This window comes from Galendromus occidentalis, unplaced genomic scaffold (genome assembly GCF_000255335.2).
Source record: "Galendromus occidentalis unplaced genomic scaffold, Mocc_1.1 scf7180000077524, whole genome shotgun sequence".
NCBI lineage: Eukaryota > Metazoa > Arthropoda > Arachnida > Mesostigmata > Phytoseiidae > Galendromus > Galendromus occidentalis.
In genome coordinates this window covers 1,892,980-1,907,978 of record NW_003805512.1, presented here as the reverse complement: position 1 = coordinate 1,907,978, position 14,999 = coordinate 1,892,980, and the positions used below count along the sequence as shown (strand labels likewise).

Sequence of the window (14,999 nt, the reverse complement as noted above, 5' to 3'; positions counted from 1 at the left end):
GAGCATCCCTTAGCGGAAGCAGGATTATTACCTCAAGATTTCAATCAGGCAACAGAAAGTATTAGCCGTGTGAGCCACGTGAACACGGCTAGATTTGGACTAAAACAGCAGAACGGTAGCAACATCAGCGTCATTTCGGCGAAGTTCTCTGATGAAGTTCTCAACGGTTTTCGCTACTACTTTGCGCGTTTTTGGCTTCTACCATTCTCGGCTCTCCCTTTTCTCCCATCAGATCAGCGAACTGCGTTCTGAAATCCATGTCGTTGTCTCTAACGTGGGCGTTATCCTGCCGTCGTCAATGGCAGCGTAGTTTCCGTTTTTGGAAGACGGCGATTCGCCGTATAGTTGATTTTTCTCAATTGAGGCAGGAAATTTGAAGAACGTTTTGTTTCAACTCTGCGCGAAATACCCTGAGCTGACGGATTGGGGCTCGGAGGGAGAGCATTGAACGCGGAGATCGTTGCCCGCGTGAGGCTGAGAATTTTCCGCTCACGAGACCCATATGTCTCTGCTCAGTTAGTAATCGACCGAAGCTTATCTGAATCGATGACTCAGGCCGAGAGACGAATTAATACATTCTAGCCTAGGTGTCGACTTATCAATTTAAGAGAGTTTATCTAGCGCAAAGGGCGCGCCGGTCGTGTCAGATTGAAAAGGCGAACGTACAAAATTTGATCGAAAAGTATACCAAACGATGGCGCCGCGCTGTCTCCGAAGACCCGTGAATTTGGACTACCCAAGCCAACCGGCATTTAGCTGCAGCGAGCTGGCGAGTAGAACCAAGCGACCGATCAGCCGCTCTACCGCAGTCAGTGAGTCTTCCAGTGCGGCAATAAACGAAGAAACGAATCAACGACGGAGAAGGCAAGCGACGAATCAGCCAACAAGCCCTTCTGGAATGTGCAGCGGCAGAATCTCTGCTTCCAGATACACCGGTGGAGTCGTCGCCGAACGATGACATCGGCGGCGGGCGCTCCTCGGTTCATACGATGTACATTGCCCCGAGGAACCTTATACGCTTTTACATTCCGCGGCAGCTTCTGCTGTCGCCGCCGCTGCGCGTTCTGAGACGAGATGACGACAGAGGCGAATTCGCAGAGGAGAGCTCGGGCCGAGCGGGCCGTTCGATCGGCAAGTCCGTCGGCCGCCGGCCGAACGAGCAGACGACCGATCGGGTATTCCGAAGACTGGAAGACAGTAATCAGGCGAGATCCCGCAAACTATGTATCTTCGAGCCTTCATGAAATGTTTGTCGTTCGTCCGTCCCTTCTTTCTTCTTCACGGCCTCCGATATTCACCCCGGTACTCTGTTATATGGCGCTGACTAATGCTCTGGATTCTTCTTATCATGCCTGAATTCTGGATCCGTTCACGGTAAATGAACAAACCCTACGCCGAATAGAATGCATTCATCCGAGTCGAGTAAACGCCACGGCGGAATCCGTCTCAATTTTTTCTACATTCGAATCCAGCTTGATACGATATCGTGCGGCACTGCAGGCAGTTTTTGAAGACTTTTTCCGCCGAGTCGGCGCTTCCCCCTCTTTTTCGGAGCTAGTGTAAGAATTTAACGCCGCACTACCTCAAAGAAGGTGAGGTGCGAGAAGACGCCGAAAACAAGCACGGCTATTTGTGGAAGGGTCGTAACATATATATTTCATCGTAGGAGTGACCTCAGTCGCATACTACGGAACGAACGATCCCATAACTAGCAAATCAGCCAGTCACCGAGATAGCAAGCGGTTGAAAAACAGCGGGAAATATAAATCCTTGCACAATGAGAACCTCTGTCTGGATTTTTGCGAAACACTCCAATGATTTTTCAAGAACGAAGTATCCCCTTCACGGAGCATCCGGTGCTCCCATTGACAGAGTTCCGAGCGGCTGAGAGTGGGGTCAGACCACCTCATCACCACCAATACGGATTCAGAGAAAGAGAGAAATCCGCGAGATATCCGCATGGTATGCAGACGGCGGGACTACCGCAAACTCTGTGCAACGATGAGGAATTTCGTGGAGGGACCTCAGCCCGACCCGGACGCAGGCCATCACGAGGATTCGGAATCGAGCGCCCCCGCAGCTTGCAAGTCAGACGAGGGTACTCCGCCGTTCCTTCATCGGTGAACGTATACGCAAGCTTCGCGGATTTGACCAACCAACTTTGCTTCCATGGCTGACATTTTCAGAGGGCGCTCGCTCGTTAGCTCGCGGCCCTGAAAGATGGCGTGTGTCAGCGTATCGCATGTATTCTTTCGCTCCACCTGGTTCTCGAAAACGCAAGAGAGGCTCGACGTCGCTGCCGTTAGTGCTGCCGAACCGTGGGAAAAATTCGTCGAAGGCGATGTCCAAAATGCTTAGGCCGTCGAAGCTCGCTGTGGTGCGCGCCCGTCACTTCTCCTGCCTACCTGCGTCCTATCGTCACGGAACATGAGGAGTTTGCTCCGACCGACGTCGTAAGGGCGAAGTTTCTCTCCGTCGACATTATCTTCATTAGCGCCCGAATCACTCCCAAGAGTCAAAATTTTCCGATCAGTTTCCGATGGGGTGCCCAGCGGAGAGTATCTGCGATGCTTTGTCATTACCTCAGTCAAATCCGAAAGTCGCTGCCAGAGCGTCTGATCCCCATTTTGGAGTATCCTCACCTTGTGGATGTCCTCAGAGCTTGCGAACCAAGGTTTTTGTCTCTGTCCTCTCTGGCAATGACGCGAGTCGCCTAATGATGCCTTTGGGACTATGGCCCCCTGAGCTGACTGGGTCAGGACCTGAAGGTCGGGGAAGATTATGTAGCTATGTGACGGAAGGATCAATAACGGGGTCTCTCATGATTACTGCGGCCAAAAGCAGTTAGAGGACGAATTGATGGGAGGATGTTCGGGAGACGATCTTGGAAATGCCCTGGATTCCGCAGCTCTCAGCCTACTGCGATCGTTCTCAATAGCCTCGCAGAGTGGAAAAACTGCCCTTTCGTGCTCGATGACCATGGCTGTATGTTTGCTTTCTCCCCCCGAATTCATGAAGATTCATCGAATACTCTTTCAACAAGCCCAGCTCCAGCAACAATGTATCCGAATGCAGCGAATCACCTGCGGTTCAATAGGCGCAATATCGCTCTAAACTGATGGTAGCTTCTAGACAGCAGCAGCAACAAACAAACGGGCTGACTTCGGCGACGGTGGTAGCCGCACCAGACACGTCTGGCTCGCTTCTGGAAATGAGGAGCCATCGAGAGACTCGGAACAGATTATTACAGTGGCTGCGTCAGTCGCTGCAGCCTATAATGTTATGTCGTCTGACAAGAAACTCGAGACGCTCTTCGGCTGAGTCCATTAAGAGTGGCGCCCATTAACGCAAAGCATTCGGCTGTTTGACATCGATACGTTCCTGGACCCAAGCAGTCCAAATCAGTATCACACACAACCAGGGAATCCATCTCAGAGCCTGGCCGAATCTGAGGAGTTTCTAATCGGGAACGATGATTCATGTTCAACCAATTCCGGGAGAAAGTTCGCCTTCTCAATCAACGATAGAACAGCAAGAGCCGCAGCGAAAACGACAGGCGAAGATCGCTATGGACATTATTGCCAAACTTCGCCGGATTCCCGAGAAAAGAGTGCGCGTGTTGGCTATCTCGACGCCACGAATTATTATCGGGACCTCAGACTGAAATTACGCTTTGGCAGCGCTCGAAGTGCGCGTTTCTGCTCGAGACTAGAATCTAGTCTCGTGGCCGAGAAAGACTTCATCCAAGTTGGCGGCTCATACTACACGCTCTGTGGCTTCCGATCGTCGCAGGATGATGCTCATTTTCACACTTTGCATTAAAAGAGGATGAGATAAGGATAGAGGACCACCCATGAAGCGACCCTTCGGCACAATCGTGCTCCACGGCAGGAAAAAACTCGCGACTCCTGCTATCAAAAGAGCTCCTCCCTGGCTCCCTCTATGGACCGTGAGAGCTATACGGAACCAATTCTCCGAGCGACGACGCGACGTGCAACGGATAACTGCAATGATCGGGTAATGTCTCGATTCTTCCCCGGAGGCGTCAACTATTATTGCTGTCGCTGAGACACTGCTCGTCGTCATCTGTGTCCGACTCGATCTGGTATTCGAACTCATGCCCGCTGCTCGGCAGCGGCGACGACCTGGGTGTTGGGTTGTCCCTTGCGTTGCGAAGCCCACAGCGGCGACTAGAAGGTCTACGATGATCCGTCAGTCTCTGTCAATTCGCTGTTGTTTTGCGAACAGGGAAAGACAGCGAACGAGCTAAAGCAGCAGTAATGGAAGAAAGGGAAGCGGGCGCTTTACAGGAACCCTCCGCAGGGCTGCACGAGGTAGACTGGACTTTGATGTCGGTAATGCTCCTCCCCCTCCTCCGCAGCGCCTGAACGAACGAATGAACGGGCCGGCAGGCAAAAAACTCACTGAGTCCATTTCGAGACAAGCAGCGTCGACCACAACAACAAGCGAGACGATCGACTTTGAAGAAAAGCCTGGCCGGCTGGCGGACGCGAGCGGCGGACGGCCGGCACCGACCTCCTCCGGCTTATGAGCTTCGAGACTAGACAAATAGTACCGAAGACTTATGAAGTGTTAATCATTGACATGGGCGGCGTTCTGGTGTGAGCGAGCACTGCGAGATACTGACTGAGGAACGATTATGGCGCCGAAGCAGTGACGATCGCCTGGACGAGAGATTTGTGTGAGCCGGCCGCTTCCAGAGAAGCGACTTCCGACATGGTGTTATTGTTTCTCTAGAAACTTTGGGCATGAAGTCCGCGACAGGCGTGACGTCCGTTCGTAATCCGAAGAATTCGTTCTGTGATTGAGCGTTTCTGAAGTTTTCAGTTCAGAACATTTCTACAGTTGTAACTTAGTTGCAGATTTCTGTGAAGGTGCGAATGATGAAGAATCCTCCGGTAATAATGGTGATAACACGGGAGCGGGCAGACGTCAAGGAAGACGAAGCCACGGAGTGCTCGTTACACCACGAATTTCGTGCGAATTTGACGATATATTAAATAGCTTGAAGAGGGGTGAATACTGATGCTGATCACCATATTTACTTTTATGAAAGCTTGCGGCGAGCGAGCACAAGTGCTATCAGGAGCGGGAGGGTCATCCAAGACCCCAAATGTGATTGTGGAAAAAGCTGACTCCGGAGTGAGTCGTGGGCGGGATAGGTCCATCAATTTGTGAGTGCAGGGAGCGACGAGCTTTCAGAATGTGTTGGGAATGCGATTCTCCAGCTCCGGGCCCTGCTTGCGGTACTCACAGCATTACGTCAAGCACACGAAAACTGTTCCCCAGGGGACATTATCCCGTGCTCGCTCTACGGACCGCGATTCTGAGAGAATCGTGGACGCGTATGGTACTACCATTCGGCCCACTTGAATGGTGGATGGCGGCTCGGTGGGTCGGTTACTTGTGACGCAGGCTACGCGTTTGTCGTAAAACTCAATCATTGAACGCGGAAGATGCTGTGTGCTTATAGCGAACGCCGTTCAGTGGATTCAAAGTTTCTCGGTCAGAGCTCAAGTCCAGCCATGTGACGAAATCCGGCCTGGAAATCCCAATACATCTTCGTTCTTGAATATCCGTTATCGTTCATCATGAATAATTAATCCTTGAAAACTTTTATTCATAGTTTTTAATCACTGTTCATCATCATTCATTACTCTTCAGTACCGGTCATTATTGCTCATTAATGCTCATTATTCATTATTGTTCATTGTGATTTATCATTATTCATGATTATTTATAATTATTCATCACGATTCAATACTGTTCATTATTATTCGTTATTTCCCATCATTGTTCATTATGTAATTCTTTTTAATGCAATAGTACCTAATATTAACAACGAGATCTACGATTCGTTCCCACGGAATTTGACCACCAGCGTGGATTTCTTCATTATTTCTTCTCATTTTCCTTCATTATTCTCTTCATCCATTCAAGCAAACGAACCATTTTCCTATATGATTAATAATTGCTCATTATTATCCGTCATCAACTTTAGACATATTGACGCGGGATTATGTTAGTTCTAATACGGACTTCCATAGATTATTCATTATATCATCATTGTACGTTATTTTACATCATTGTTTATGATTTTTCATCACTGTTCGTCATTCAATGCGCTATAACACTACTCGGTGCTTCAAGAGAATTATTCTCTAGTTGAATCCGATTAAAACGGGAAGGACATATTCAGTAGGCGGCGCGAAAGTTCTGTCAAGTCGCACGGGCCATAGAAGCGATACGGAGAATCACTCGAAGTCGTCGGAGGGTGGAACTCCTATGCTGTTCCACACCTTGAGCCGCGTTGGACATGAATTCCGAATCTTCACGTGAAAATTTGTTGTTGCTCCCTGATGTAATACCCAGTTCCCCAGGGCTACTGCTCGGCGGCTCTACTGCTAAGTGAGTCGGATTCGATGGCAGGCCTTATACGTCAGCGACAGAAGTATCAATGAGAAAGATCCTTCTCCGCTCCGGCTTCGCTCACTACAGCCCATGTCGACCGACGCAAACAGGACTTCCCGTCGGCGAGTTTTCAGCGTAGCAATTGACAATGAAACACGAAATTAAAAATGTTCTCTTCTTCCCACTCTTCGGCTATAGACCAAAACGCGGGCCCACTTCTTACGACTCACAGATCACGCTTCGATCTGAAACGCAGGGGCAGGAATATTGCCGTCATCGATTGAGAACTCAATTTTCCGCGATCACACAAGTCAGAGAGCACAAAAGTCCTGAGACACTTCAATTACTCAGGTACTGGAGTCACAGAGCGGGGAAACTAGTTGCCAACTTCGAACGAGGAACTTCCGGATTTTCTTAGTCCGCAAATATCACGGAGCGGCATCTGGCGCTAAATATTGATGCGGAGCAGAAGAGATCTCATTGTCTCGAGCACCCGCTGCGACATCAGCCCGAGAGAGCGTCAATCCCTTGCGTTATCTTCCTCTAGATAATAGTCCCCGATTCGGCTTCCATCAGGAAGTTCCGGAACGCAGAGTCCACTGTTTCGTAACAATCCTCCTGCGAACGAGCGGCAATCGGAGAGATTCGAGATGGACGCGAGTCAATACCTACGAACATTTGTGAATTCCTGAGGTCAGAATTGTATTATTCTTGCGCGTGAGAAACAACTGAGATACCGTGGCAGAGTCCTTTAGTTTCTTGAGGGCTTTGCGGCGCGACTCGTAGCTCCATTCGATTCATGAATAAATATGGCGTCAGATTTCCAGGGACACACCCATCCGCCGATCTTCATGTCGGCGCCGTATGCGAAAACAGCATGGAGAGAAATGTTAAAACGAACCATCGGAAACGCTCGAAGACCGTGAAATGTCGACGCTTCAGTGGACGCGGTTTCACTCGACTAGACCAGTCCTGACTTAACCCAATGGAACCATTCGCGAATCGAATCTACAGCTCGATACTTTCAGCCGGGGAAGCTGATAGCATAGCATCCACATGCAGAGCACTCCGTTCGACTTTCGTCTGCGACCCGCGTTTATATTCCCTCGTGAAGAAACGTGTTCCATGTGAGTCTTGAGTGGAATTCATGATTATTCATCGGCGAGGAACCATTAAAACGTAAATTCATACCGATGACCGTAGGCGAGTTGCCTTCTCCATAAATTGAGGGAACATGAAGAGAGCCTCTCGAACTTCGTGTCGACGTATTCTCTGATTATAATCAGCCGACAGGACATACATTGAAAGTCAAACTCATTGGGGTGGTTTGTTCGGAGGAATTCCGCTGAATCAGAAGAGAAAGAATAGCTCACAATCAGAAACGAGCGAGGAATCAATAGAGAGGCGCAGCCGCTGATGGGGACTATGGAGGTTGCCGTCCGCAAGTAGATGAGTTATCAGTTGCGGGTGGAGAACACATGTCAATCTTGCCTTCGAGTTGGCGAAGAACGGAACCAATACAGCTGCTTTCTGATGAACAATCATCGAACATGGAACCAAGCGACAGAATGGAATAGCCGCAAAGAAAAATCATACGCGAAAAACCACATAGATAGAGCCAGTTCACTACGGTGGAAGACAAAGTCGAAGAACGCGAAAGGCGAACGAGATGCGTGTTTACTTTCGGCGGAACTCGATTGCCTGTCGGATCATTGAGAAAAATCCGTATTCGGAACAAACTATTTTTTTCGACAGACACAACGTTCTTTCGATTCATCTGCCAGGCGATTGATCGGTCCTTCAGTCTGTCGATGCCGGTTATCGACTTCGGCGATATATCGTTCTGAACGCAAATAATGAAATCGTCTCGCATCTTGGAAAGTCTTTCTCTTATATTATTGCTCTCTGATCATTGAGCTTGCGAAGTGTACCCACCAGAAAGCTACACGGCAGAAGAGAATTTTCGGATTAGGTTTGAGGGTATCCCTTCCCGGAGATAGGTGGGAGAGGGGGGGGGGGGAGCAGCCTTTCTGTATCCGGACTCGTGCAATCCGCTGCGTCGCCCGTGGCCGATCCATCGACTAGAGCCTTTTTGTCTGAGCATTGAATTCCATTCGGGAACCCGGCGGAGAGTCTCTTCTGATGAGACGAGCCGCGCTTCCGAGCATCATCCAACCAATGCTCTATGCATCATCGTGTTTGCGAGGCCATGTCATCGTGTATAGGGTCTCCTATGAGACTCACTTCTGAGCAGGGGATGCAGAGTCGCAGACCGTCTTGGCATGAGATGAATTCGGAAGAAGCACTGTCGTCAATGTTATGGAAAGCTCGACGTGCTCAACCCTCGAATGGCTCCTGTGGAACCCATATGCATACCGCTCTGCAGATTCTGACAGATTTTCGGCATTGAGATGATGGAAGAATGAATCGTAGCATCAACAGCCGACGACTTACGCGCGCATACAAACAGATGCCCTCGCTCACTGAAATAGCGTCGCCCAATGATTGTCACTGCCGCGTGTCCGGATAACGGAGAGGAGAAGAGGCCAGGATGTAGACCCTCCCTGTTCTCCTTTTCCCTCGACAACCCTCGGCGACGCTGGTCATCAATGGGGTGAGAAGAATACCGTGGTTCGATTCAAGGCAAATTAGGTCAGTGCCGCGTTCGGCTGTTGTCGGACGTGTCGCCGTTTCTTTCCGAACCTGGACAACCAGCGAGACAAGATGAGAGCCGATTGCTCTCTTTCCGCCTCGAATTGATGTCGCCTCACTTGACGGAAAAATCACTCGCATACGGATCTCAGCGAAGATAATGATCGAGATTTGACCCGGAGGCTTTATTTCGTACTTTCAGATCCGGCCCTACGGCAGGCTATGGATTTAATTTGGGAGCAGAAATTTCTCAAGTGAATCCTGCATGTTAATTATGGATAAACAGTGGCGTGCTTTTTACTCATTTCTTCATCCGCTACATTTGTGTCCAACGCCTCTTCTGAAGCGAGGGTTTTTCTCAGAAGATTGGAGCTATTCCGATTCGTCGAGCTCGCCGGTTCTTCGGGAAGGTTTTTATCGGCTCGCCGTCTAGAAGTTTTCGGTCGATGTTATCTGTAGAATTCCGTTGTGTTATGCTGCAGTAGTAAAGAAGCGTGCGGTCACCAGTTTTGGGGTTTTTCTCAGAACGAATACCCCTATTTTTTACTTCCCGTTAATCGAGGTCTTCACTCAGATCATGCTCCGTTCAGTGAGTCCACTCGACCTCCGGAAGATTGAACTCCTATCGAGCCAATGTGATCGGTTCCTCCTGCCCATCTCCCCACGCGACCCAGCGAAATGTTTGGAAAGAAAATCTCTCGAGAGATCGCTCCGTGCAATTCAGGACTCGGTAGCCTTCAGCGATGTTTTCTTCTTTCCTCCTCAAGGATATTTCCGAGCTCCTGTGGATGACGCAAGCTCGGAAAAGAAAATCTCAAGACTTCGCGCTCATGGAATCCGAAGCCGGAGGACGTGAGCTCACCGGTACAAGCAACAAAATTCCCTCTCGCGGCACACCGAATTCGATAAAACCGAATCCGATGCGAACCGTAGGTGCCGACCGCCCGTGGGTCAACCGACCTTCCCAAATACCGACTGATCGGTCTTTCACTGCTCCCCCGTCGCTTCAAAACATCCCCCTACGACTAATTCTACCCACACACATGGTTTCGAGCACAGCCCCAAGAGATCTTACCAAGAGCGTCGGACGAAGCTGAGCCGACGTCGTCCGCCGGATGGGCGCGCTGAATGCGAGGACCACGGGCGACCTGTGTAGTTCCCGCCTGGAGCATCTATGAATCGACGACTCCCCGAAATTTCAGTTCACGCATCACCGGACGAAATCATAAATCTCATCAGATTGATTCCCATCTAAGAAAAGCCGAACTGGCGGTGGGGCATACATATATTCCAGTGTCGCTATCACAGCTTCTGATACTATGCCAAAGTCTCTATATTTCCAGATATCCCGATTGGATGATTCTCCTTCCGTCTGCCAACTCCTACTCGTCAGTCGACGCTGAGAGCTGTTCAGTTTGGAGCAGAATTCGCGTGCGTCCACATGAAATAGTCTGCAAGGAGCTCAATGCGGAGGGGAATCTGGTCACTCCTCTTGGGCCTGAATCGATTATCCGCATGAGGCTCGCGAACGAGTTGCGTCCATGAAGTTGGTGTCGCCATCACTGCCTATAATGGGTGGTAGTTTTTGGGAAGGCCGGCGAAGGACGCCATCGCAAGCGGTGGGCAGCAACGTCGTTATCGTGGCATCGAGGGATGTGACCCCTCTGAACGGCCAAAGCGCATGACTCGGAGCGTAATCTCAAAAAAAACTCCAATAGGTTTCTGGCCGACTCTTCTCTGGGCTCCGGTAGCACCGGAGCTGTCCGCCGACATCATCCGCTGCTGCTGTAATCGATGCCGACTGACGGAACTCGGGCACCATTTGACAAGTAGAGAGGCGGTGGCCGCGGTTCATAACTCAAGCATTGAAGTCCGCTATCTGTTTGGCGAATTTTGACAGACGTCTCTAATTTTTTAGATATCATCATCATCGTCGTCATCGCCGCCGCAACCGTTGTCGAAAAATGGAAGAATGATGGAGATTTGTTCCTTCGCAGACCGCTGTTTCAATGTAACAAAAGATGGCAACCCGAGTCGGTGATTCCCGCCGATGACGGCAGCGCGGCGGCGGCGGCTCTAGCAGAAGCGTCAGCTAGTCTTCACAAAAGTATCTGAAGTACCAGCCAGCCGACCCGAGGTTGTTCCCTCAACAACAGAAAGGCGAAGAGAAAAAGCAACGTTTTTCATTCGATTTACAAAAGGAACAGAGAATAAGCGTCCGCCGGCTATTAATCCATGTTAAGTTCGGAGCTCGCCGAATACAAATAGTCGACAACATGAAACGTTACGCCGAGCACGGAACGGGTCACTCCTATGATCCACAGGACCGCTTGCCGAACAAGCTCCTGGGGGATGAAAAGATATTTTTTTTATGTTTCGCTTTGTCCGATCATACATAGTTTGCAAATCCGTGGAACCGTCGGCGTCGCGTCGCGAGTGACGGTGGTGAGCACCGCCGTCCAGACTTCGTCTACTTATCGCAGGCTCAGTGAATGAGCCGATAGAAGGGACCATTCATGGACCCCGCACGATCGTGTGAAGCAGGGAGTTTTGAGGCAGGACTGGCTCCGCGCTCAAAGTCGAGTCTTCCTCTGTGGTCGAATTTCTCCACTGATATCGGAGCTCTGGTAGATGTCCGCTTGATGATTCTTAAGCGATTTTCGGAGTCTTGACTAACGATGTATCTCTAATAAGATTCACCGGGGACCTCAACAGTATTTTATTTTTCAAGATTCAGAAGATGACTATCGCTCGATATCGCTTCGCTCTGCCTCTGAGGGTCTGGATCATTGCTGCGGAAGATTCCTCGACGTCGAACGCATGCAGCGACCGAAGCACACCCCGGGCATTCTCCTGAAACGCGGGTTGAAACGAATCACATCATCCGCAGATTCGAAGTCTCAGCAGCGGAGGCTTCGGAGGTCAAGCAAATCACGCATAGATACAAACATAGCGGAGCCTTACCGTTCAATCCCCCTGTGACGCTTCCCCGATAGCAACCACTGGGACATACAATGCACGGAGGACAAACGCAGACGATGCACGATGACGTGTCCTTCCCAAGATCGCAATCGAGGGGGCAGGCGTTCACGACGGCTTCATTCCGGCAACCGAACAGAGCTATATCAGGGATTTCGAGAACGAGAATTTGTGAGCTCGCCGTGCTGTCACCAAAGGGGTCGTATACATATGTAGGTCTAGATGTCCGAATTTTCACTTGTTTTTTCCTCTCCGAAAAGTGAATTACCGACCGCTGAAGAATTGGCCGTGAACCAGGCACGCTGAGCACCAGAGAATTACTAGGCTTAGCGATGAAGCCCGCATGCCGGATGACGGAAGCGAATGCTCATCAAAGAAGTCCGGATCCCACTCTGAAGGAGCTGTTTATAAGATTTTTGCTCTTTGTTCAACAAGAAACCCGAGATCGGGGAGCCTAGGCATTGGCAGGAGAGTGTGAGGCGATCTTCGAGTTGTATAAAAACGAAGGTCTGTGTATATGGAGTCCAACTTCTCGAACACACGGCGAGAATGGATCATGTCTGCTGGACAGAGTCGGAAGCGATCGTACACTTATCGAACCATGCCTGTACTTCCGCGAACCAGCGGAGCTGCACAATAGGATTGACTCGGGCCATTGCTTCTTCCTTATGGAGAATCTGGTTTATTTGAGCTCCGGCGCGCATCCTCGTAGCATCGAGCTGGGTAACATGGATATTTGGCACGTCTTGAAGTCATTGACAGGATACACATCCAATCTTCTATATTACAGTCATGAGATATTCGCTTCTGATTCTCATCCCTATCTATGGTATTCGGCTCGCTCCTGCGCTCCGAAAATCACAACTGCAAAGAGCGCTCCATTCCGGCGAAAGGCTCCTTCCAGCGAGTCTCATTGGGAGTGTCACTGATCAGAAGGTGTGCCTCGGGCGGCGGGCCTCCGTCTTCAGAGATTGTGCATGATCGTTTCATGGTACACAATGCTTCGTTTTGAGGTGTCTCTCTAGATCTCGCTTCCGGACCAGCGCTTTGTCACACAGGGAACACCTGTACGGAGAATCTAGTTCGGCATGGAGCCTGACGTGTTTATTGAGATTCGACGGATCGCTGAAGGGTCGTTGACAAAATCGGCATTGAAGAGGTTTGTATCCGGTATGCGTTCGTACATGTATTTTGAGCCCATATCTGGAATGGAGTGATCCAATGGAATCAATACGAACGCAAGCAACGGGATACACCGAGATTTTATATTCGATTCATTGGCCTCTGACGTAGCTGGAACGGCTTAGACTTACCGTCTCGAGTAAACTTTCCCGCAAAACATGCACATGTGTCCTTTCTTCCGGGAATCGCCGGTCAACGATAAATCATCTTCATCTTCGTCATCATTCGAGGTGTTCGAAGTGTTCGTTTCGGGAGTCATGGCCAAACCGACTTCGTGCTCAATCCGCGTATCGCGTAAAGTATCGGTGGAGCATCGATTCAAACATAGATGAGCTTTGAGTATATTCGGTTGAGGGAAGGTCGCATCACATGAATCGCACACATATCTTTGATTGCCTGAGATCAGTATTTCATTTTATTAGTCTTTCACTAGCAATTCAGACTGTCCGCCTGCCGATTCCGCAGATGGAAATATCTTTTCTTATTCTCCCCGGAATTTGTGGAGTTTGAGCTCATTGAAGCCATCGATCGAAGATAAACGAATTCTCACCCAATATGTGTCGAGGAGTTAGCACTGGGATGTGAAGTTCACAGCTCGTTTCAAGGTTGAACCAGAAACGAAGCTCCTCGCCAGCCTGAATTGCTCTGTAAAAATTTGGTTTATTTGCGTGATAGCGTGCCTCGAAGTCTCGGATCCTTCAGTCGGGCTGAATGCTTGAAGTGGCGTATAGAGCAGATAACAATTAGCCGGCGAGCAGCCAACGCCACAAAAAGTTTACTAAATCTCATTTGGATGCAGAGTGTTGAAATTAAATTAGCTTTCCTGCTCTTCTGATAGATTATCAGCACTCACCTTGTGGTTTGCAGGACGTAGAAATTCGCCGTCTTCACCAGCGCCACGTTTTGTTCGTGGATATCTGGCGCCAGGCGCATCAACGAAGACAGTTCCGCGTCCCTACACGGGGAATTGCGGAGCTTCAGAACTCCACGATCAACCTCGACCTGGGAAAATTGAATCCAGAACTTCACAGCGAGTTCAGTGGCGTTTCTCCAAGCAGGATCGTCCGGCTTAGAAGAATTCCGATTTACCTTGTACTCTGCTTCAGGAAGACGACACTTCAGTATTTTCTCCAGAGGCACGTCCGCACTCACAGGCATGGAAATTATGCCCACCGGTAGATATTCCGCAGCAATCACGCAGGTTTCTTTCTCGATCATGATGAGCACTGAACTTCAGTCGGTCAGAAGCAGGGGATCACAAATGCCGGTATTTTTCGATCGGTGGATATTGGCTACGTCGATCTGGCATCGGGTCCTGTACCACTTCCGGAGAGACTCCGCAGATACCAGTGTAGTTCGGTGTTCCACCTGTCGACTGCAAGTGGCGGGTGTCACATGTGGATGTCGTCGTGTTGTCCTTGTGGAAAGGGATCGGAGGTGGTCTCAGGAGCTCGAGCTCTAGTCGTCGTTGTCCTAGTCCAAGCACCGGTGTCGCAGCCGTCATTCGATGTGCTTCAAGTAGATTCAAGGTTCTTGAAAGCTCATGACTCATGACGACTCATGAGATCGGGCCACACCATGGTTCCTCAGCATGTCTCTCTGGGCAGCCTTCCTTTTCCCTTCAGCCCGGCGAGACATGTCAGCATGTTCCTGCGCCCGGAGGAAGAGACGGATGGATAATTATCCTCGGGATTGAACATTTCCCGAGCTAGGAATCTTTGAGTCTTCGAGGAAAAAGGTTCGCGCCCGAGTCC

At 49.9% G+C, this 14,999-nt stretch overlaps 2 protein-coding genes across 2 annotated transcripts; both read right to left on the bottom strand.

The window, feature by feature from the left end:
- Positions 1-3,756: 3,756 nt before the first annotated feature.
- Positions 3,757-14,463, bottom strand: Prdm13 (PR/SET domain 13). The gene is made up of 7 exons (XM_003747752.2): positions 14,335-14,463; positions 14,099-14,247; positions 13,796-13,890; positions 13,377-13,641; positions 13,059-13,266; positions 9,103-9,135; positions 3,757-4,086 (listed from the first exon to the last, which is right to left on the bottom strand). The coding sequence occupies exons 1-7, from the start codon at positions 14,461-14,463 to the stop codon at positions 3,757-3,759; spliced, it is 1,209 nt and encodes a 402-aa protein (XP_003747800.2).
- LOC100903526 (uncharacterized) lies at positions 11,792-12,451 on the bottom strand. The gene is made up of 3 exons (XM_003747579.1): positions 12,336-12,451; positions 12,049-12,204; positions 11,792-11,937 (listed from the first exon to the last, which is right to left on the bottom strand). The coding sequence occupies exons 1-3, from the start codon at positions 12,406-12,408 to the stop codon at positions 11,804-11,806; spliced, it is 363 nt and encodes a 120-aa protein (XP_003747627.1). The 5' UTR covers positions 12,409-12,451; the 3' UTR covers positions 11,792-11,803.
- Positions 14,464-14,999: the final 536 nt, after the last annotated feature.

Coding starts and splice junctions, on each gene's coding strand:
- Prdm13 (XM_003747752.2), bottom strand. CDS start 14,463: ATGATCGAGAAAGAAACCTGCGTGATTGCTGCGGAATATCTACCGGTG. Junction 13,891..14,098: donor TACGTCCTGCAAACCACAAG/GTGAGTGCTGAT, acceptor AAATTTTTACAG/AGCAATTCAGGCTGGCGAGG. Junction 9,136..13,058: donor ACCTCAAAACGAAGCATTGT/GTACCATGAAAC, acceptor CTGGTTGTCCAG/GTTCGGAAAGAAACGGCGAC.
- LOC100903526 (XM_003747579.1), bottom strand. CDS start 12,408: ATGCGGGCTTCATCGCTAAGCCTAGTAATTCTCTGGTGCTCAGCGTGC. Junction 12,205..12,335: donor TCACGGCCAATTCTTCAGCG/GTCGGTAATTCA, acceptor TCCCTGATATAG/CTCTGTTCGGTTGCCGGAAT. Junction 11,938..12,048: donor CGTCACAGGGGGATTGAACG/GTAAGGCTCCGC, acceptor CCCGCGTTTCAG/GAGAATGCCCGGGGTGTGCT.